Source organism: Apaloderma vittatum, unplaced genomic scaffold (assembly GCF_000703405.1).
Source record: "Apaloderma vittatum isolate BGI_N311 unplaced genomic scaffold, ASM70340v1 scaffold38478, whole genome shotgun sequence".
Lineage (NCBI taxonomy): Eukaryota > Metazoa > Chordata > Aves > Trogoniformes > Trogonidae > Apaloderma > Apaloderma vittatum.
In genome coordinates, this window is record NW_009731997.1 from 29,956 (window position 1) to 50,824 (window position 20,869).

At 37.8% G+C, this 20,869-nt stretch overlaps 1 protein-coding gene across 1 annotated transcript in view; it reads right to left on the reverse strand.

Moving 5' to 3' along the window:
* LOC104278406 (nucleolar protein 4) overlaps positions 1 to 19,853 on the reverse strand; it is a gene marked incomplete at its 3' end in the record, with an annotated part of 45,933 nt that extends 26,080 nt beyond the window's left edge. The window contains exon 1 of the mRNA XM_009875366.1: positions 19,575 to 19,853. Coding sequence (XP_009873668.1) covers positions 19,575 to 19,775 — 201 coding nt within the window. The remainder of the gene's footprint in view (positions 1 to 19,574) is intronic.
* Positions 19,854 to 20,869: the final 1,016 nt, after the last annotated feature.

The window sequence follows — 20,869 nt, forward strand, 5'->3', positions numbered from 1 at the left end:
TATACCTGAAGCTGGTTTAGCTGCCAGGATATGCGTTGTGACCTATGTACCAAGAAAACAACGAGAGTTTTTATCTCAAGATCTTTGCTGGTTTCTTATGACTGATTAAGTCAACAGTGTGTGTGCTGAGGGTTAGGGCACAGTCTACATTCTGCGCATTTAAAGACAGCTGCACAAAACAAACTCATCTGCTCTTCTTGTCTTACTGAGTTTTGCACGCAAGAGGTTTCTAAATCTCCCAGTGTGTATCTAGAAAGCATCTCAGCTGGTTAGCTAGATGGGCACTGGACATCAGAAACCATAAGTCTCTAAATGTAAGATTTCTCAATGAAACTGTGATTCAGCTCAGCAGAATGAATTTGTGGGGGGTCTGAAAAACATACAATGTGTTTATTTTGCAGCTAAGGAATTACAGGCAAACAAAAACTTCACGGATCAGAAAACGCTCCCCAGATAGAAGGCTTCCCGAAGCACTCATTTATCAGTGCAATCTGAAAAGCCATCAAGCTTCGCAATGCCGGAATTTATAAACCAACAAATTTACTTGTCTGTAAGGCACCATCTGCAATATTGTGTATTCTGCTTTCTGTTCCAACTTGCTAAACTACCTGTCAATCTTTAAGTCAACAAAGTTAATACAACAGGATTTCCTACAACACCTATAGTAGGTCTCTAGCTGAACACAAAGATCATGTGTGACATAGGAGATTAATAACTTTGTTTTCCATTATTAAAAAGTTGAACCACAGGGGCGATGAAAGTATATAGAGCTTGGTTTTCTCTGGTAAATATGACTTCTTCAGTCTTGCCAAGAAATTTTGCAACTTGAAAAACTTTATTTTTAAATGAATGTGATGATATGGGTTCAAGCTATTGAATTTTTCTATGCAGCAACTGCTTTCAACAGTGCTATAATCAAGAAAAAAATTAAAATGCAGGGATGTGATTGTGAATCTGACAGTCATAGCTCATCTCTAGCAGTCCTGTAAAGGAGTAGCTTTAATATCTACTCAGTGATTCTTAAACAGAAATATCCAGTATATTATATTTAAACAGGTTTACTTTAAAAAAGTAGAACTAAAGAAACCTGACGTTCTATTGACTTATGATGTCCTAGATCCCCAAGTCCTCACCAGCATGCCATCTCCATTTCATTCCAAGTCTCTCCCACATCTTACAGCGCAAGAGTTCACGGCTTGCTTAGGGCTGGGAGAGTACTCATTACCCAAGCAGCTTCTGCCTCTCAGAATGAAAGACCCTCATGAAGGCAGTAACCTGGTTCTTTCTACTTGAGTCAAATGTAGATTTTCACAGAACTTGTAGCAGCTCAACATTGTCAAGATTCCTACCTTAGTAAATGATATCGAAATTGGTCAATAGTTTTAAAGGCTAGGCAGGGACACAGACAAACTGATAGAGTGTAAACCACTTTCTTAGGAAACAAAATCAAGACAATAATCAGCACCACAACAACCATCTTATCAGACTGACAGAACAAACTGTACCATGTGCATAGCAAACCAGTATTTTTTTTATAAGACTTTTTTTGGAACCAAGATTTTAAAAACTGTTTCTTACCTGGGACATGAGTAGAACAGGAACAGTCTGGCATAAAACCTCTAAATAACACTTTGAATCTAAATGTTTTTTTATGGAAAGTCATACTTTGGAAAGATCTAACAAGTATCTTGCCAATTCTTGCTCCAGGTAGAATGAATTTCAAAGCGGTGTGGGAGGTTTCCGTACTGAGAAGAATCCCATATTTATTAGCTGCTTCTGTAGCACTTTGAGGATGTACTATTATTTTTTTCTGGATATCTGCAAGTATGAATATGTTCTATGCTATTACTATGCAGTTCAAAACACTGAATAAGGCTGGGAGATATTACTTTTTAAATTATTTAATACAATTTAACCTCACAGGTTTACTGAAGACAAGAAATAAAAAGCAATGTTTATGCAAAATCTGTTGAAGGTATGAAATAATTTTCATGAAAATGATTTCATAAGGTGATGTTCTCAAAAAGATTCAACTTTCTAAGTAGCCACTTTTGTTTCACAAACCTGTGAGAGGTTAACTAATGTATGAAACAATATGTCTGTGCACAGCCATGTTCCTTGTAATGCACTGTCTTCCGAGGCCTTTCTCTTAATACATCATGTATGACAAACGGACCATCCAGTAGTTTTTAACTGCTAATAAATTCTGCATGATATGCTTAATCAAAGTTCCACATGAGTTTTAGGACAACCCCAGCTTTCTTTAAAAACACATAAAAAACAAGTTTCCAAGCTGAAAGCAAAAAATTTCTACGATTTACCGTTCAGGCTTTCAAAAGTCAGGGAAAAAAATACACAAACTACCTTCCTTAGTAGTGTTACCAATGTGAGAAAACTACAACCTTTTTTTCTGCCAGACTACTACCTTTTTACTACCTGAGATCCTTGATTTGCAAAAGAATTCCCTGCAAGCCATCCCTAGGACAAACTCCAGAAAGAGGATGAAGGAAGCTGGTTTTTCTTCAACTTCCCCCTTCATGATGCTTTGCGCAAAGTGGGATGACAAAAAATATCACTGGAGTCTGGCAGGATGTAGCAAAATCCTCCAGCTGCAAGACTTCGAAGACCCAGAAAAGGTTCTGTTTTGATTCCTCACTACTGCTCACCAGAGGCTTTGCACTGAAAACTAACCACAAGGAATTATTTCCCCTACCACCACATATATTTTTTTATAGGTTCATGCTAATATCTTAAATAAGAAAATCATCCTTATATCCTTATATCTTTAAGATTACAAAGCAAATACAGTGTAACCACACATGCACCAAAAAAGGTGATGAAATGTTGGAAAACTCCTTTCTAAGGAGGAAACACTGCATCACTTGATTTTGCTTGTGGACTATACTCACTATACCAAAGTTAGTATTTCAGTAACTGTTTTACAGAAAGCCTTAAAATAAACCTGAAGCCTATGTATCTTCTCCAGTTTTTCTATTCTTTGTGGGTATAGAAATCAGCCTGCAACCTGATACTTCTTGAGTAATGTTTCTACAATGTATTTTTGTATTTTTTAATGATTTTTTGATCCTAAAAAAAAAGTAGCGCTGGTCAGTCCTAATGACCACAGGCAAATCCCTGGTTTGGCACATCTCTGGAGATCTACAGCTGACAGGAGGATCATGGGACCAAACTAAAGTCTTTGCTGCCTTATGTTTTGCAGAGCTCATGTTTCACAGGCTTTAAATAACTGGAGCTATGGAAACGCTCTTTATGCCTTAGCTTTGAGCACCAAAATTTGTTTACCTTGGTTAGCGCCTCACTTCATCACTGAAAACTGCACTGCCCTCAATTAACTAATTCAAGGTAAGAACATGGTTTTTTTCTGGAAGGATGAAAGGCTTTAGAATAGGATTAATGAGCCCCATTAATTTTTGAAATTAAATGCCATCCATATCTTGAATTCTGCATTTTCACCAAAGACAGAAGTAAACATCCGTGTTGTGTAAGATAGCTACCTGTAGCCTGAAATTTGCCCTTGCAGAGTTAACACAAGTCCTCCCAAGTGAAATAGCAATGGGCTCTGAAGCCAACATGTCATGTTTACCACTGCCATTTAAAACCCACCTACCTTTTCTGCCACTAATCCATACCTTCATCAGGACCTTGAGCATATTGGCTCTTATTTTTTCTGGCCACCTCTCCTGGGACCTCCACCTCTATGCCCCTTCCCAGGAGCCCCACTGAAGCTCAGCTATGCCCTGGGCAAGTGGGGCCCATGGTTTGAAAGGCTGCCCCTGGCTTGCTGCCTGCCCTCCCTGCCCTGAGGCGGGACCTGCCCACTCCCTCCTGCCTGTCTGCCAGTCACTGGGCTGTCGGTGGGACCAGAGGTGGCACCATGCCCTTGGGGCACAGCCACCCTCAGCTGCCTGATTGCCTTCCCTTACAGAGGAGCCTCACTCTTGCTGCTCTCTGACAATGCTGATGGTCAAATATGCTCCAAGTGCGGACAAGCCATTTGCAGAAATAGTTCCCTTCAGTGCTCTGCTGCCAGTCTTGCTTTTTAACTGCTACACACAGGATCATTTCCTTCGTTGTTCTCTATATAGAAAAACTTTTGGAATAGCTTCTTCAAAAGTACCATTTCCAAGTATTATTGCCTCCAATCTAGTCCCATATTCAACAAAATGTACAGCAAATCTGCTCTGTGAAAATACTGCTAATTTCACTTTGCATGCTATTCACTAAATTAAAGTTTCCACAGCATTACTCAGGTTTTTCCACAGTTTCAGAATTCTTCCTCAGTTTCAGAATTTTTACTCCTTTTGATACTTTCTCAAAGGTAAAGCAATGACCTGAAACGTGTGCTCCCAAGATCAGACAGAGATGTTTTCTATTCTTACCAATGTCACCACTTGTTCCTGTAAAACAGATTGTCTTTCTGAGCTTTTTTTGCTGAAATGAACAATGACAAGAAAAAGTCACTGAAGGCAATGATAACATAAAACTGAGACTGCAAACTAGGTTTTGAATGGGCAGCTTTTCTGAGTCCTCTGTTGGCTTTTACCCTCATACGTTGTAGCAGAGGCAACAGCAGAAACTTCTGCTTCTGGCACAAGTGTAAGAAGATACATTGAAAGTCATGAGATCTGTTGGGATAATTCTGTATGAAGACAAGATTGCCATACACAGTGGATCCACTTTGCAAGTTAAATACTCTCAATAAGTAATTATTTAGCAGATCACCACTCAGTTGACTTAGATTAAATTGCAAGGCTGTGGAAAAGTTCCCAACAACACAGGAGACAGAAGGTAATAACATAACTCATTTGTGCCAATTAGGATGAGATGGCAGATGAAGTGAGGGTCTAAAATGGCTGCATGTTAGTGGAAATTTCATCTTGTGGTGACAAAGCCATTTCAAAGAAAAAGGAAGGAAGAGGGAGAGTATTGCACACTCAGCCTCTGATTTGCTGCAGGAGTTTGAAAAGTACTGCAAGAGATGGAGCACTAGCAGATGTTCATTTTTGCCCTCAGCTTTGTATATTCCTTGCTAACTAAAGTTAAAAAAACCTCAATTTTTAAATCTTTTTATTTTCTATGTTACATGTTTCAGTTAACACTTGCCCAAACATCAGTGAATTGTAAACACAGTGCCCAGCTGCTGTAACATCAGTAAGTGGTATGTTTAAACTACTGTGGGAGCTGTTGGTATCATTAGTTATATGGCTTTGGTGGCTGAAGCATTTAAGTTTTAGAAAATGGGCTGCTAGAAAAAGAATTCGTAATTTCAAGATGTGTATAAAGGCACACCATCAAAAGCACTTGCCAAAAACACATGGAAAGTACGTAGGTCTATTAATAGCAGGACATAAATTTAGCCATCAGGAGCGCGCTCAGCCAAGCAAGCTGTATATAGCAGTACTGTGAAACACGGACTATATGGTAAGAACTAATATCTAAGAAGGAAGTCAACTTGCTCGATAAGGGTGCACAGATGCACATGCACACTTATATTTTGTACATAAACTGAAAATCTAAATTTAAAAAGTCCAGTGCTTCAGTGGTTTGAACTATTATTTTAATGTTGACTGTTTTCATAATTACGCAAAGAAATCACCCTGCTATATAGATTCAGGCAATTACTCTGACACTTCTACAGTCTCATCATCCTGCAGTTCTCTCAGTTTTGGCTACAAACTCATTACTTGGTTCAATCAATGATCCAATCAGTAAATTAATGGCTGTAACCATTCAAACTCTGCAAGGCCAGGGCCTCATTCTGAGACACATTTAAATAAGTTCAGAGGCCAAATGTTGGTCTGCTATCCTCAGGAATACAAAAAAGACTACAATATCTATGTAAGTGGAATTAACTACAGTTTAACCACTCTGAACTCACTCAACTGTCAACAGAGGAGCCTATACAGATATGCAAGATGGGAAAGAGAACCAGATGACTAAGTGGAAGGCAACAGAGCTCCATTACTATTTTAGGATGGAACAGGAGCACTGCACAGTGCTGGCAAATATGACACAATGCCAGTGTGACAGACACACCCTTCCCAAGAGGTGTGTGCAGGGCACAGGTTACACTAGGACCCCTGCAAGGGTACCAAATGTCCATCTCCATGCAAATGCAACTGAATCCCATTCTGCTATTCAAAACCAGGATAAACTGCCATAGGTGCTAACTTCCATATTATGTAAATACATTAGAGAGCAAAGCAATGTCACTAAATTAAGTAAAAGTATCTAACTTTAAGGCAACTAAGGTTAATTCACATACATATTAACAAAGTAGTCCATAGGATCTCTTGTGTGTACATAAATATGTTTTCATGATGAGGGCTGGACAGATTTATTAAGACAGTGAAATTGTCATCCTTATGGTTCCAGAAAAACACAAATTAAAATAAGCATTTTTTAAAACTGCTTTGATTTTTATCTATGCTATTAAAATCAGAGAAAACTTTCCAGTGGCTACTCACTTGAAGTTGACTCTATCTCTTTAACCTAACTGAACAGTAATGTCTGGAGATAAGGATTAGTACTGTGATTAATGTTCAGGTATAACACACAGGAAACAAATGACTTCTCCATCTTTCCTACAGATTGTCTGGCTTTGGGAAAGTCAATGAATTATGTCATAACTGTATTTACTAATCAATAGACAGCAATGGAATATGCTTGTCTCACAAGACCGATCCAATGTTAAGCTGACTTATTTTTATTGATACTTTAAGAATCCCAAACATGCTATGTAAATCCAAAGAATTAAGATACAGGAACCTCTGACAATTAACAGGTTGGTGAAGGTATAGATAACTCAATCATGTTGTACGAAGTTATTATGCACAGAATCATTTTATTTGAAACAGCACCTTAACTATTAATTACATATGTTAAAGGACAAACATAAAAAGTAACACTTCAACATCAGTTGAAGGATGTAACTCTCGACTAGGAAAAGATTAAAAAAGATGGAGCAAAAGTTCTGAAGATCCTGTCACTACTGACACTGTCTACATGGGCAGAATAGTTCAAGTAGAAGTAAGTGAGTGTCTCACAGTTGAACAGTAGATTCACACAGACTTAATTATTTAATTTTTTAAGTTTGCTATTTGGCATATATAGTCCTAGATATAAGTTCTTGGTACTGTAAACATCTTTACAATACTAGCATTAAATATGAAAGAAAAAAAATAAAAATCTAAACATGGAAACACAAAAACAGAATAAAAGCAAAGCAGAGTAAAAGCAAAGCAGCATACTCCTTGCCAATTTCCTGTTTAAAAAAAAAGGAAGAATAAGGAAGATAAAAAGTGATCTCGACAGAGTTTAGAGATAGTCTCAAAAACTACTTACCTCTTACATGAATACGAATGATCTAGAATTGGCATAGTGAGTGCAGTAAAATTAAACACCCTGTCCTAAGTTCTATACCCCAAATCAGACGTATGCAGGGCTAGCAACTACAGACTTTGAAATACAGACATGTAGGCCAGGTTTTTCAAAAGCTTATGCCAGGAAACTGACAGTGTGAAAGGCTAAAAGCCTTTCTGGCTCCTTAAGTATTCAAGACACTTACACAGATTCATAGATATTAAGCTCAGAAGAGAATGCCTGTACTGTAAAACATCACCTGGTAACTCATGACAGGAGAGAACAGTTATCACCATTTTCCTAAAAAACACAACTATGCCAAATAACTTGTAGATTAATTAGAACAAATACTATAAAAAAATATAAACCAACTACCTCACATAGCAATTCTAGTAATTAACTTCCTCCATACGAATGGTTGATTACAATCATTTTTAAAATATTTTATTGCAGTGAGATCTGTGAAGTCACCGTTTTACCTCTAATAAGGTAAATCTCTCTTTGTGTAGCAAGTTTTTCAGCTTCTCAGTGTTCGTCACTTATTCAAATCCACCACAGCTTCCAGTATCTAGTTTTAATATTATATAAACCTGTATATTACATGTTTCCTGAAAGCAGAGTGGAAACTTATGTGTAGAGGTGGATTTAAAAAAGCATCTAATGAACCACACAGAAGCATAAACCTTGTGAGACAGGCATCTTTAAGGCACAATAGGCACAAGAAGTATATTTCAAAAGACATCTGTATCTCATTCCTTCATCCCTCCAGCTGAGCCAAGAGGGGATGAGGTGGCACATATGCCCCAGACTCTTTCGACTTCTTTTCCACTAAACACAGCTATTCTCTCTAAGCAACACACCAGGTGAAACAGGAACTTTTAAAACGTTTATTTCAGTCATTTAATACAACTGTATACTGGGTCCAGTCCCACGGGGTTCCATCTGCAAAAGATTTTTTAAGAGCATGTGACTAACTGTACAAATTGAGACAAAGATATATGCATTCAGAGAGTCCAAAAAAACTTATAGTATCACTAATTTAGTACAATGTGACTAATTGAGACAAATTGAGACAAAGATATATGCATTCAGAGAGAGTCCAAAAAAACTTATAGTATCACTAATTTAGTACAAAAGGCCCAAAGAATATCTATGTGTCTGATGAATACCCACAAGCTCAGATAGAGTTCATAGTATAATGTTGGGGACTGAGGACAGGCCATACTGGGACTATTTGTGGTAAGCCCTAAGGAAATCAACTCACCTTTCCCTGTTTTTCACGCAGATTCTTCTATCCATCCTGAGACCACACATTCCAGGAGCTCAATGGCAGAAATCTCAGTGCAGAAATTTTGAATAGTGCTGCAAGGGATCTTCCTGGTGGGAGCTGGAGGATTCCCAAATGCCACGGGAAACACAACATGAGGAAATACTTTACTTCATGACCTCTACCAAAATATGAAATGGAGTCGGAAGCAACATAAAAGATATTATCCTGATTTTAATTAAAATGCACTTGAAAAACAGCCACACACTCTTCTGAAGCAGCTGTACATGAAGGTTAGATGTGTGTCATTGCATGTGCCTCAAAAACAAGAGGTTGCTTCATAGGCTCCTGATTCATCTCTATGATTCCATCAGCTCTGGGTCATGGCCACTGGATATGACTGTTTTCATCGTACAAGGGGGAAAAAGAAACATATATAAAAACAAAAAAGTGTGTGTGCATACGTATACATATGAAGAGAAAGGCATGTATTATTACCCATCAGATCCAAGGAGTACCTCATTGCATATTCACAATGAGAAGAGTTAAGAAAACACACACTGAATAGCTGTGAAGGGACGGTGACAGTCTGTGACCAAAGCAGCTGATGAGAAGAAGCATCTATATGGGAAAAATTCAGTTGTACCATGCCACGATCCAAGCAACAGCTGCAGTATTTCATAGAAACACTAGGAGCTCCAAGAAGCCACAGCTTAGTAAAAAATCTAAGGATGCATATGGAATTCATCCAACATAAAACGTTTCATGATACGCCACACTTACACGGGTGGAAGGAAAACTCACACCAGTTACAGACCCCTACCTTTGGCTACATATTTTCATACTTGCTCATGTTTTTGTACTCTTTTCAACAGTGTCCAATGAAAAGTAAATGTTGACTGTTCACAACATTTTAAATACTAGTTTCCAGGATCTTTTGCTGATTGTGCTGTTCTGTAATATTTGTAAGTCAGTGGCTTATTTCATACCATGCATTTTGCAAAACTATTTTATTGCTGCCTTTTGTCTGTGTTTATAATAAACATAATGTGCATTTCACAACTTCCAATGCTCACCTACATCACCATTCCCTCCTTGCCTCAGTAACTAATGTAGATGCTGCTTTTTTTAATTGTTTCTTTGAAGTATGCAAAATCAGTCACTGTTAGAGATGAAATATAAGTCATAATGTTTTAATGAAACATATGGCAGACAAAATCTCAAGCAGACTGACAGGGATTATTGGAGGTTGTTCTTTTTTACTCCCTGTTCTGTGGGTAATAAGATACTGCTAGAGACCATCTGGGAAATCCACCTAGCAAATCCCTGTTGTTGCAGGGATCTAGGGCACAAACGATGATTCCAGTGCCTTGTTTTTTTTCCTGTGGCATATTACAGATCCACCATTTTTGTCTCCTATAAGGCTAAAAGTTATTAATCAGAACTTCATGGACATTGCAATGCTTAGTGAGCTGAACTGTTTCAGAACCTCTTGGAGCGAAATGTCTGCTACTCAGGTTGCCACGTACAGAGGGCTGGGCTCAGTAATTCAGATGATTCCTTACAGTCCTATTTTCTGGTAACTGATGTTAGTATCTACATCTACTATTTTGTTCCTAAAAATAAAATTTCATATAGGTCTTTCTAAGAGTCTTTGGAAGCAAATGGAGGAGAACAGAGGAGATTTAACAGAAAAAGCTGAAGCAGGAGGGTTAAAAGACTAGCAACAGACAGACTATTCTTTTTTTCTACTCCTCCTTCCTTTCTCTATTAAAAAAATGACTTGTTCACTTCTCTCACACCTCCTTGCAAATCCAGTCACATGAATAAGTAAGTGTCTGAAAAACGCGTTAGTGTTCTAGTGTACCTAATTATTCCCAGCAACTGTTTTAGAGGAAGAATGGAGACCACAGAAAAACACAGTTTGAAAGTGTATCAAGTATTCAGCAAGACATTTGACTACTGGCACTCATTCAACAGAAAACAAGATTAGAAAGTGAGATGTCTGTAAGACAACTAATAAAAGTTGTATTTATTTTAAAAACTCAGCAATATGTCATTAAAGAAGAAAATTAAATGTCATTAAAGAAGAAAAGAAACAGAAAAAAAAAGCCTTTGAGTTCTTTCCTCCCTTTCTTCAGCAGCTGACTTGTAATATAGAAAATATTACAATATAGTTTTGGAGGAGTTTAACCTGTGTAGAAAGTGGCCAGTTAGCAAGCCACTCATCACCGATTAGTTCTGAGGATCAGCTCTTCAACTTCTGCATCTGAAAAATAAAAAAAGTCAGTTCATTAGCTGTAAATAATATTAAGACTAAACATAATTGCAGTAGGTAGCAATTATTGCTGCCCCATTATATCTTGCTCAATTTACCATCAAATAGTATTTAATCTTCCAAGAGGAAGATTTGCTCTCAGTCTTTTTCTAGTTGGTAGAAGAGCTGTATATGTGATAACAGAAGGAGAAGAAAAAGCTGCAGTGAAGCATTTGACCCAGTAGGACTTCAGCACAAATTCAATTTCCTCCTTAAGACAAAAACAAAACACAAAAGCAAGAGTTAGGAATTGAAAATACTCATTGTAATAAGGACCGGCCTTGAAGGTATCTGTCAGGAACAAACTCCGGTTGAAGTCAACAGGAATTTGCCTGAAAGGTACAGACTTGGGTTCCCAGGTGGCTGAGTTACAGTAAGTTCTTGGCTGTAAACAGTGAGGGAAGTAGCGTCATATATCTTACCTCACTGATGCCCTTGATGGCTTTCTCTCTTGTCTGAATAGATGTCCAGCCACGAAAACCAAGTTGAAAAAAGTCCCGCATTCCCTCCAGGTACAACTGCTTCTGTTTCAGTAGGAGGGACCGATGTCTCCAAAGGTGAGTGTGAATGAGGATAGACAGCTGGATCGCTGAATAATACACACGCAATCTGGATTCAACAGCACCACTGTCTGATATTTGACCAATGTGCATTTGTTCCTTTAAGAAAAGCTTGTGAGAAAATTTATAAAAGGTCACACGAAAAGTTATTCTCTTCACACCAGTTTTCCATTAGCTGGTTTTCATATGCATATGGAGCCAGATTGTCTTCTCCATTTCAGATATGTAAATGTGCAGAAGCATCACCAACTTCATTTTAATTGATCTGGATTTACACCATATATAATAAATGCCCTGCAGGAAATCAATTTCATTTTCAAGAGCTTTCACTGAACATGAAAACCTACTACTAAATGTACTTCCAATGGGATAAATTAAACACAGATCTGACATTATCATAGACAAAGGACTTTGATGAATGTGACTGCTAGAGAATGCTAGAGCACTCACATTTTCTGACAAACACTGCACTGATTTTTTCCATGCACCTGTAGTTGTCTCTCTTCATTAACAACATTCTGTTTAGCTGTTTATTATGGGTAACCCCCAAAATCAGAAGATTCAAGTCTGGAGAAAACAGTGCTTTATAAATTCAACCACTTTTTCAAGGAAAAGGCTTATTAAATCATTAAACTAGCATAATCTTTTTTGTACCAAAAAGCTTTTCAGTGGCCTACAACAATTCCACTATCAAAGAGCAGCAAAAAAAGAAAAAGAAACACCTTTTTTTTTCTTCATAGAACTATACTGCTTTCTCTAAACAATCAATAAAATGACATTTCAAGGTAGAAAACTGTGATTTTCCCAGTTTTCTCTATTTTTAAAAGTAGAGGAAAGTAAAGCCAAGCTACTTCTTTTATCATTTTTACTTTTAATTCTCAATACAAACTATTTCCAAGGATTGAATGAAAAGTAGCAATGATAGAATCCATCAGAAAACAATTAAGTACAGCTGGAAGAAGTCACTGTCCTCTCTCTGGTGCTGTGGTTGGAATGGTGGAAGCAGGCTGGACCCTTGTGGAGCTGCAGCTTCAGTCCATGCTGACGTCTTGCTGCCCCGCAGGCTTTGTATCATGCCCGCTTTGCATTCTGCCTCATTTTTATGCCGCTGTTTGCTCAAAATCTAGTACACCACTAACTGCTGGAACATGTCCTGCCTATACCTTTCACCAGACTTTGCTTCTCTCCATATACATTATTCATTACAGCAGCAAACGGAATTTCATGCTAAGCCTCTCCCCAGTCCTAACACTTAAGCCACAAAATAAGGCTGTCAAATACCTGGACTGCAAACTCTTAAGATATTTGCATTAACAAAACAGTAGTCAGTAAAATGTGGCACTGCTTTAACACCTTTTATCTGACTACGGAAACAAAATATAATAATTAAAACAAACAAAAACATCCAGCTTCCTCTTATGCCATACCTAGGCAGTGAGATCTGACCTCAAGCAAGAGATAGGAGTGAGAAGCTCTGTGGAGAGGATGAGCTGGAGCCAAGAACTCTCTTCTGAAAGGTTCAACTAATCCAGATTGATTATCTGTAACTTGGACACTCGGCAGCATAACCCAGAAGGGTAAAATGGTATTTTCTTTGTACCAAAAAAGCCAAGAGGCAGAGTTTAATGGTATCCTCAAAAGAGGAAGAGACACTTCTATCCCACCCTCTCCAGTTCTCCTTCCTGCTTAGGGCTGAGGTATTCATATCATACAAGCACCACATGACAATGTTCCAGTTCAGCTGAAACCTATCTATGCCAGTATATATAAATAGTGAATGATGATGAAAGAAAAAAGAAATGAGAACTGTTTTAATGATGAAGTAAAGAAAAAGTAAAAAACCAATCTCCAACACTATTCTTCAACATGCCAAATTCTCACAGTCTGCATTTTACCTCTTGCTTCAAGTAGATGCATGCCTGTTTCACATTTTATTAAACCAATTTTTTAATAAGTTACTTCCTGAATAACTCAATAAGCTACTGTCAGTATATAAAAGCCAAATTCAATCCTCAAGGACTTCACTTGCTTGGGAAAAAGCTATATGTTCCCTTATATTCTCAGCACTTCCCCAAGCAAACCCGCAGACAAAAATACAGGCAGAGGGGAGCTAGACAGACCTGATACCTCAAACATAAGACATCAAATGTGATGATGTTCACAGGATATTAGGAATGACCTTTCGTATTTTACTAAAACAGAATCATATCTTTAAAAAGGAGAGAGACTGAGGTAAAAACACATTGAAACTCTACCTTACACCTCAGAGATGGTGTCTATCTATTGCTAAATCTGAGCCTGGTCTCCTTGAGTAATGATCAGCTGCAGCAAAACAGATGTTACAAGATTCTACAGCTGGACTAACCACCAAAGGTGACTAAAGTTTTAAGTAGAGCAGCCTGCAGGACAAGTCAAAGGACTCCTCACCCAGGTTTTAACGTATGCTCTACCTTTCAGATCTCATGCAAGGTTACAGTCTTTAAATACTTTCTCAGAGCAGGACCTGTCTTAGAAGCAGACAGCCTGCCAGGCTAACCTGCCATAGCCTAAATGTATCCATTATACCACTAGGTTGAAGCTGCAATAGTTGGGAGCAAGCAGCCCCTGGCAGTGGTCCATGACAATGACACTGTTCTTTACACTAGGCTGAAGAAAAAAGCTTGAGAAACATTTCAAAAGCCCAGCATTAAAGGAGTGACAGAAAGTAGGATCTTCCTTTTAGAAACTACATCAAAGCTCTGCCTTGTTGGGAACAACTGTAACAGCAATGACACGCACATTAGAATGTAGTATTATAATTAAAGGTCACAGTAGATAGCAATCATTATTTACTGTTGTCTCCTTTAAAACTGTGCTTTTCTTTTCAGACTTAGAGAAAAATTTCTTCTTGTGCACTTCTCCATGAAGCCAGTTACACACTTGAGCTAAACATAACATACATTAACTTAGCCTACCACACCTCCAGAGGGCATGGAACAGTCCAATTTTTCTACCAGAAATTTTGTCTGGTGGAAAGAAGACATTAACCAACTGTCTGCAATTAGTAGGTATCTGGACAAAATAGACACATGGTGTGTGTCCTCCTTGTTATCCCACTTTAGTGTTTCTCCTAGGCATATTAGGAATGTTCTTTACAATACAGACATAATGAACTATTCATTAATCCAGGTAAAATACATGGCACAATATAAGTACGGTTGGCTAGCTCAAAAACCTGTTTTTCCATACTGTATCACAATAGTCTTGTTATCTAAATGCAGAAGAGACAAAATCATTTTAAAAAGGAGTGGGCTTGCTTTATTTCATTAAATAAATGATGTGGAAGAGATCAAACTATATAATGAGGTTTTGGAATAAAATATATGGTGTGGGAAGAAGCAGTAACAAGAATCAGAAATCAAACATCTCAGGGCTACAGAGGCTTCACTATGGTCATACAGAAATCCAGCAGTCTCACACATAAGTATATAAAGATCTAAAGTAATTTATATGTGCATTTAAGTATTTGAATTCATAGAACTGCATTTGCAGAGCATTTACAGTACTTTATAAGCCTTTTGTAGTACAAAGACACAGTTCTGTTAAGGTAAATTTATGCATATATTTTTACAGCTATGCAAAATTTCACTGACTTCAGTTTAGCCCTGAATGCTTGTAGAAAGTTCTACCGCCGTGAACACCTGAGTCTTACCCAAAGATCAGTTCCCTAATATCAGCTTAATAAAACCATATATATAAAGTATATATATACACATATACATAAATAAATACATACTTACATGTACTTAAGACTATGAAACCCCATTTCTTCCTTGCCTAACATTTTTTCAGTGAATAGTAAAACATTCTGGACCAGATGTTAAGGTTATGCTACAGTTTTGCATCTCCCCTCATTGCACTCACTATCTGGTCTTTTTACACAAAACAGAAGCTACTACACATAGTCGCTGCCTGAAACTGAGGATTCAAAGAGTAAAGTTACGTCATCCACTGTAATATCATCCTTGTTTAAAAAGTGTTATCAACATCAGTCTTAAAAAGTCATATTCTAAAGTGGCTGAACAGAGCATTCTTTAAGTAGTACACCCTAGTAGTTTGAATTAATGTATGTTCACAGGGCTATCTAATCTCCAGTTATTCACCAGAGTCTCTTCAGACAAGAAGATTCGTTTTATTATTCCCAAAATAAGTTTCTTACAAATCACTAATGACTTCCTTCGTGTACTTTAAACAGGCCCGATTTAGGAAAATATCCATCCCTGTTTCAACATACAAGACTCACAGAATTAGGCCAATATCTAGCAAAATTTCCATACAGCAAAAGCATATAACTGCTTCAAATAGACACTGATGAGTATTCTAAAAAATTAACTTCCACAAAGGCAATCATTTCCAAACAATATTGTCCATTAGTTGTCAAAGAAAATGTGATGGAAAAACTACGATTTTTATCTCAAGTGCTTCTTCTGATCACATTTCTGCAGCATGTACAAAATTTTCAATCATCAGAAACGTGCTGTTCCACCACCACACATGTGAAGGAAGTGTCATTCTCGTAAACAGTGTGGTACAGGCAACTACCTGTAATAGATTTTACCAAAACTACTTGTTTCCAGAAAAAATAAACTCCCTTAAAAATCTGTGATTTGGTGGAGGAGCTATACGCTGAGAATTTGCAACCCAAAAAGTAATCTTTTGGCTTCTTGCAGCTACATTCAGCTCTGATGTGTTACCTTTAAATCTAGTCACAGGCTGAAAAGGATGCGAGTTGACCAGAGAAATCCTGGCTTTAAATTCAATAAAAAAACCCATGATGCAAGGCACTGGAAAATGTTGCCCAGGGAAACTGTGGATGCTTCCTCCCTGGAAGTGTTCAAGGCCAGGTTGGATGGGTCTTCAAGCAACCTGGTCTGGTGGGAGGGGTTCCTGCCCACAGCAAGGGGGTTGGAATGAGATGATCTTTAAGGTCGCTTCGATTCCAAACCATGCCATGATTCTGTGATGCAGTACCCAAAAAGGAGACTCAGACAGAGCAGGTAGGGAACGTGTCAGCCAACATATCTTCCCAGCTCCAGCCCTTTGCCTCTGGGTTTCACAGTCCTGGCTATCTCAAGAAAGGAGCATCTTCTGCAGGCTGAATGGGCCATTGCAGAAGCTTCATGCAATGCTAGCCCAGTAATTAAAATATTCTTCCCTTCAGTTAGGAACCAGATATTTTCTTCACTAACTTCTCAAATAACTTTCCTTGGTTCTTTGCTACATAAAGATACTGTAAGAATACTACGTTATAAGGAGTGGTATATCAATTTGATATGTGATTAGCGCTGCAGATTATTTTTCTTATGAAAACATGATTGTAGTCTCCTCTAAACACATTTGCTCACTCATCATTACTAATGGTGACATTATTCAGGTCTAATCATGTCTGATAACTGTAACTCTGACTGGCTGGAGGTTAAATGCTGCACGAGCACTGGGAGAATTCCTAGATGACTTCAAAAAACAACTCACATACTTGGTGTATTCTGGCTAAAAAGGATGTGTGACATCTGGCTCCTAGTAAACTATAGTACTCTGTAAACTTTACTTCTTCGTTATTTTGATTCCTTTTCGGCAGAGAATTTGACTTCTGGCTAGCTCCCTGTGATACTCTTGCCCAAGTGCGTCCAGTGAGTACTGCACACAACCAGGATTTGATCTTCTGCATCGTCCAAAATCAATCAGTTTAGCAACAGCCAGAACACTCTTATGGAGAGGACCAGCAACCTGAATCAGCAGGGAAAGGCAAGAGAACCTTTTTTGGTCAGGTCTAGGGCCTGTAAAACATTTTCTCTTTACCATGAAAGATATCACATAGGGTAAAACAGTAGCAATGATTTATGTATATGTATGTGTATGAAACGCTGAGATGCTGTACAATCCCATTCTATTCTCATACATTCGTGGGTTTTGCTCCTTCTAAATATATTCTATAATATTTTTTTAATTTAAAAAGTAAGAGTAGAATTCATCTGTAAAAGATGAAATTGGCCACAAAAGCATTCTTCTACTCTTGGCTCAGCTTACAGATCTCTGACAGATTTTTGTTTATCCCAGGAGTCTGTTCTTCCTGAAGTCTTCACTCCATATTTAACAATCTTTACTGCATATCTACTAAATCATATACTTAAATGAATTGTAAACATCAGCACGAATTTCACCAGGACAAAAAGAGGATACAAGTCTGGATATTGTTGGCAGCAGAGAGTTGGCAGGATGATAGCGAGTGATGAAATAAAATACTGATGTGGGGGATAATTCAGGCCTCTTAAAATTTGTAGAATAAAAAGAATGGGATGGTTTTGTAATGTCAATTCATTACAAATAGGTTTTGAACAGTTTCTGATACATTTTGTTTGCATCTGATTTGGAACTGAATAAAACTGGAAATGTAACATTAGGCTATGTTCTTCTCTTAGCTATAAATGAGTTCCACATTAAGACTCCTCCCTTCCTTCACCAAGCTTATCTTGCAAGAGTAATAGAAGGATCAGCAATGTACCTTAGGCAAGAAAAAGCCTGTGTGTCTATCAATATTTGGGTGACTGGCTTATAAAAGCTTCATTGGAACAATGTGCCCTGAAGCAAATAAAGATACCGTTCATATTAGCCAATTTGGGACTCACTGCACGAAAGTCAAAGTACTGAGAAAATCCAGCACTGGAGTGTATGCATACTCTGAGATTGGAGTAATTCAATGAAATTACAATATGTCGAAACAAAAATATTCCATGCAGATAGGCAGGTTTTCATAAAGACTTCATGGACAAGGTTTTGGGATATGTGATTTGCTGAACTGTAGTGGCCAAGAAAGAGAAAGACTAAAAATCTTCTATGTAGTCTCTATGGCTACCCACCAAAACCAGATGCTCGAATTAAAAAAAAATTCAAGATTTTATTCTTACTCCACAGGCAATGAAGACAGGAGTTAAAACTTCAGCATAAAATAATGTTGTTCTGCAAACATCAGTTATATACAATCCTTTTCTGGATATACCTAGAAAAAGTGGTTTTCCATATCACTCCTATCTCAAAGCCTTGCACATAACGTGGCCACTCAATGCATATCTATGTTACCAGGCTGTTTCGTAGTGAGCTACTGAAAGCTAATGACTAGCATTAACAGTATTTGGATCCAGTACTAGCATCCTATTATTGCTACTGTAAAAGTGGGAATCCTGTTGGAAGTTATCAAATAAAAAACAGGAACTTGTCAGCAGTAAGATCAATGAATAAATTCTATCATACAAGCCGTTTCTTCACCCTCCCTACAGCATGCCCTCACAACAAACACCCTCCTAGAAATCTCGCTACCTAATCTATAGGATCTGTCTTTCTCTGCAGTATAACAACCCTTGCTTCTCCTTATCCACATAATGGAAACTAGAGAGAAAAGCCCTCAGGGGATTATGGCTTCTTAAAGCAAACTTGTCAGTTTTAATTCAGGTTAGGTGCCTGCATAACACAAACAATCAGGAAGGAACCAAATCAGTTCCTTTCAGATGTTGGTAATTCACATGTAGTAATTTGCTTGGGCATACACACTTAACATTCATACAGATTCATTCTACAGATATGTAATACATGTAATGAGATGGTCATCCATAAATATACACAGATATATGTATCTCAGTATATATGCATATATATGTATATACATTATACACGTATTTTTAAATCTATATTACTATTTTTTCAAATGAGTAATGCAGGCAGTTCTCAGTAAATGGACTGATAAAATTCATGCCTGGTGGAGAGTTGTCAGTATGTCGGCACAATATATATGCCTATACATGCGTATTCACCCATGTACATCCATATACATGTATGCATCATATATGTGTAACAGAGCATACAAATCTATGCATAGCATTTGAGTAATGATGTGACAAACATTAGACACATTGCATTAAGTGCTTAGCTGGGAATAACCTTTGGTTTGGCCTCACAAACCTTTTCCTTTTCTAAGCTACGCACTTCGTATCTGGAGCATGTGGAAGCATCTTACCTTGCTTCCATTTTCTCTTGCCTCCCGTTCCATCTTGAGATCAGAAATTAGGAGAGTCTTGTATTTGTTCTTTCCATTACTGCTGTGATCATCTAGTCTGTATTCTGAAGTCAGCTGAGCAGAGAGGGGACTGTCACTCAGGTTCAGAGGCTGCTCATCCTGCTCCAGATTTGTTTTGCCATTACTGTTGGTTTCTGCCATCTCCCTGCAGTGTGTTCCCCCTGAAGCATTGGAACTGTGTCCCACGGTCTCATTGCCATTAAAACTCTCTGCGGCTGAATCATCTATTAAAAAATATATATTTTCAGTCACATGCCACATCATCATCTCTGTCCAGTTCAAACATAACTTATACCTTCAAAATGTTTTTCACAATAGAATGAAAACGGTTTATATTACTAGCACCAGTACATTTCTGCAAAACGTGCACACACATTCCTCCCCATTTTCAAGTAAAAACTTTACGGAAATCCAAAAATCATTACTAAGTTAAGGGAAATTATCTGGGCTGACAACTCAGTGTCACTGTGTACACAAAAGGTAAGTATCACAAAGGATTTTTAGGGACAAAGTTTGCCTTAATCGATCTTTTTGTCCATATGTCTATGCAACTATTTAGATTCTTACATCATGCTCATTACCACAGTCTTGCATATTTCTGAAATCAACAGAGGTGCACGTGGACCTGAAAGAGTAGCCCTCAGGTTTTGAGTGTGCAGAGTAGCTAATCTATCATATCCATAAACATCCTCTTGCACAGACACAAGGTAAATACATTTGATGTATTCATTGCTGGCAGTAGAGATCATACTGGAAAAATTTGTCTCCAGAAACAAAGGTGCTCATCCATTTTGCTCATTCATTGTGTGTCATAATATATTTAAAAACATTGCTCAATAAAGGATTAAATTACCAACCTGAGAGTTACATTTGAAAACTCTGGATGTGTTATTGTTATCCCTAAGATTTTACAGTTGAAATGTATGATTAATAGGTGTCTTCACGTAATTATGGATTTGTGTATACTGTGCTAATTTTGCTACCTGTGCTACTACTCGGCCCTTCCTTACTTCTAAATAATCTTTTGGCCAAAAGGCTATCCAGTAGAACAATCAATTCTTCAGTGAGTTAAATGGCAGCAGAATTTGGCCTTCAATTTGCTTACTTCTTGTTCTCTAAAACACCTCTTCTTTGGTGACTTACATGGTTTTTTCTAATGGTGCAAACACCTGCCCAGAGCTCTACAAAATCCATGCTTATCGCAGATGGCGAAGCTGGAAAAAAACAACTTGAGG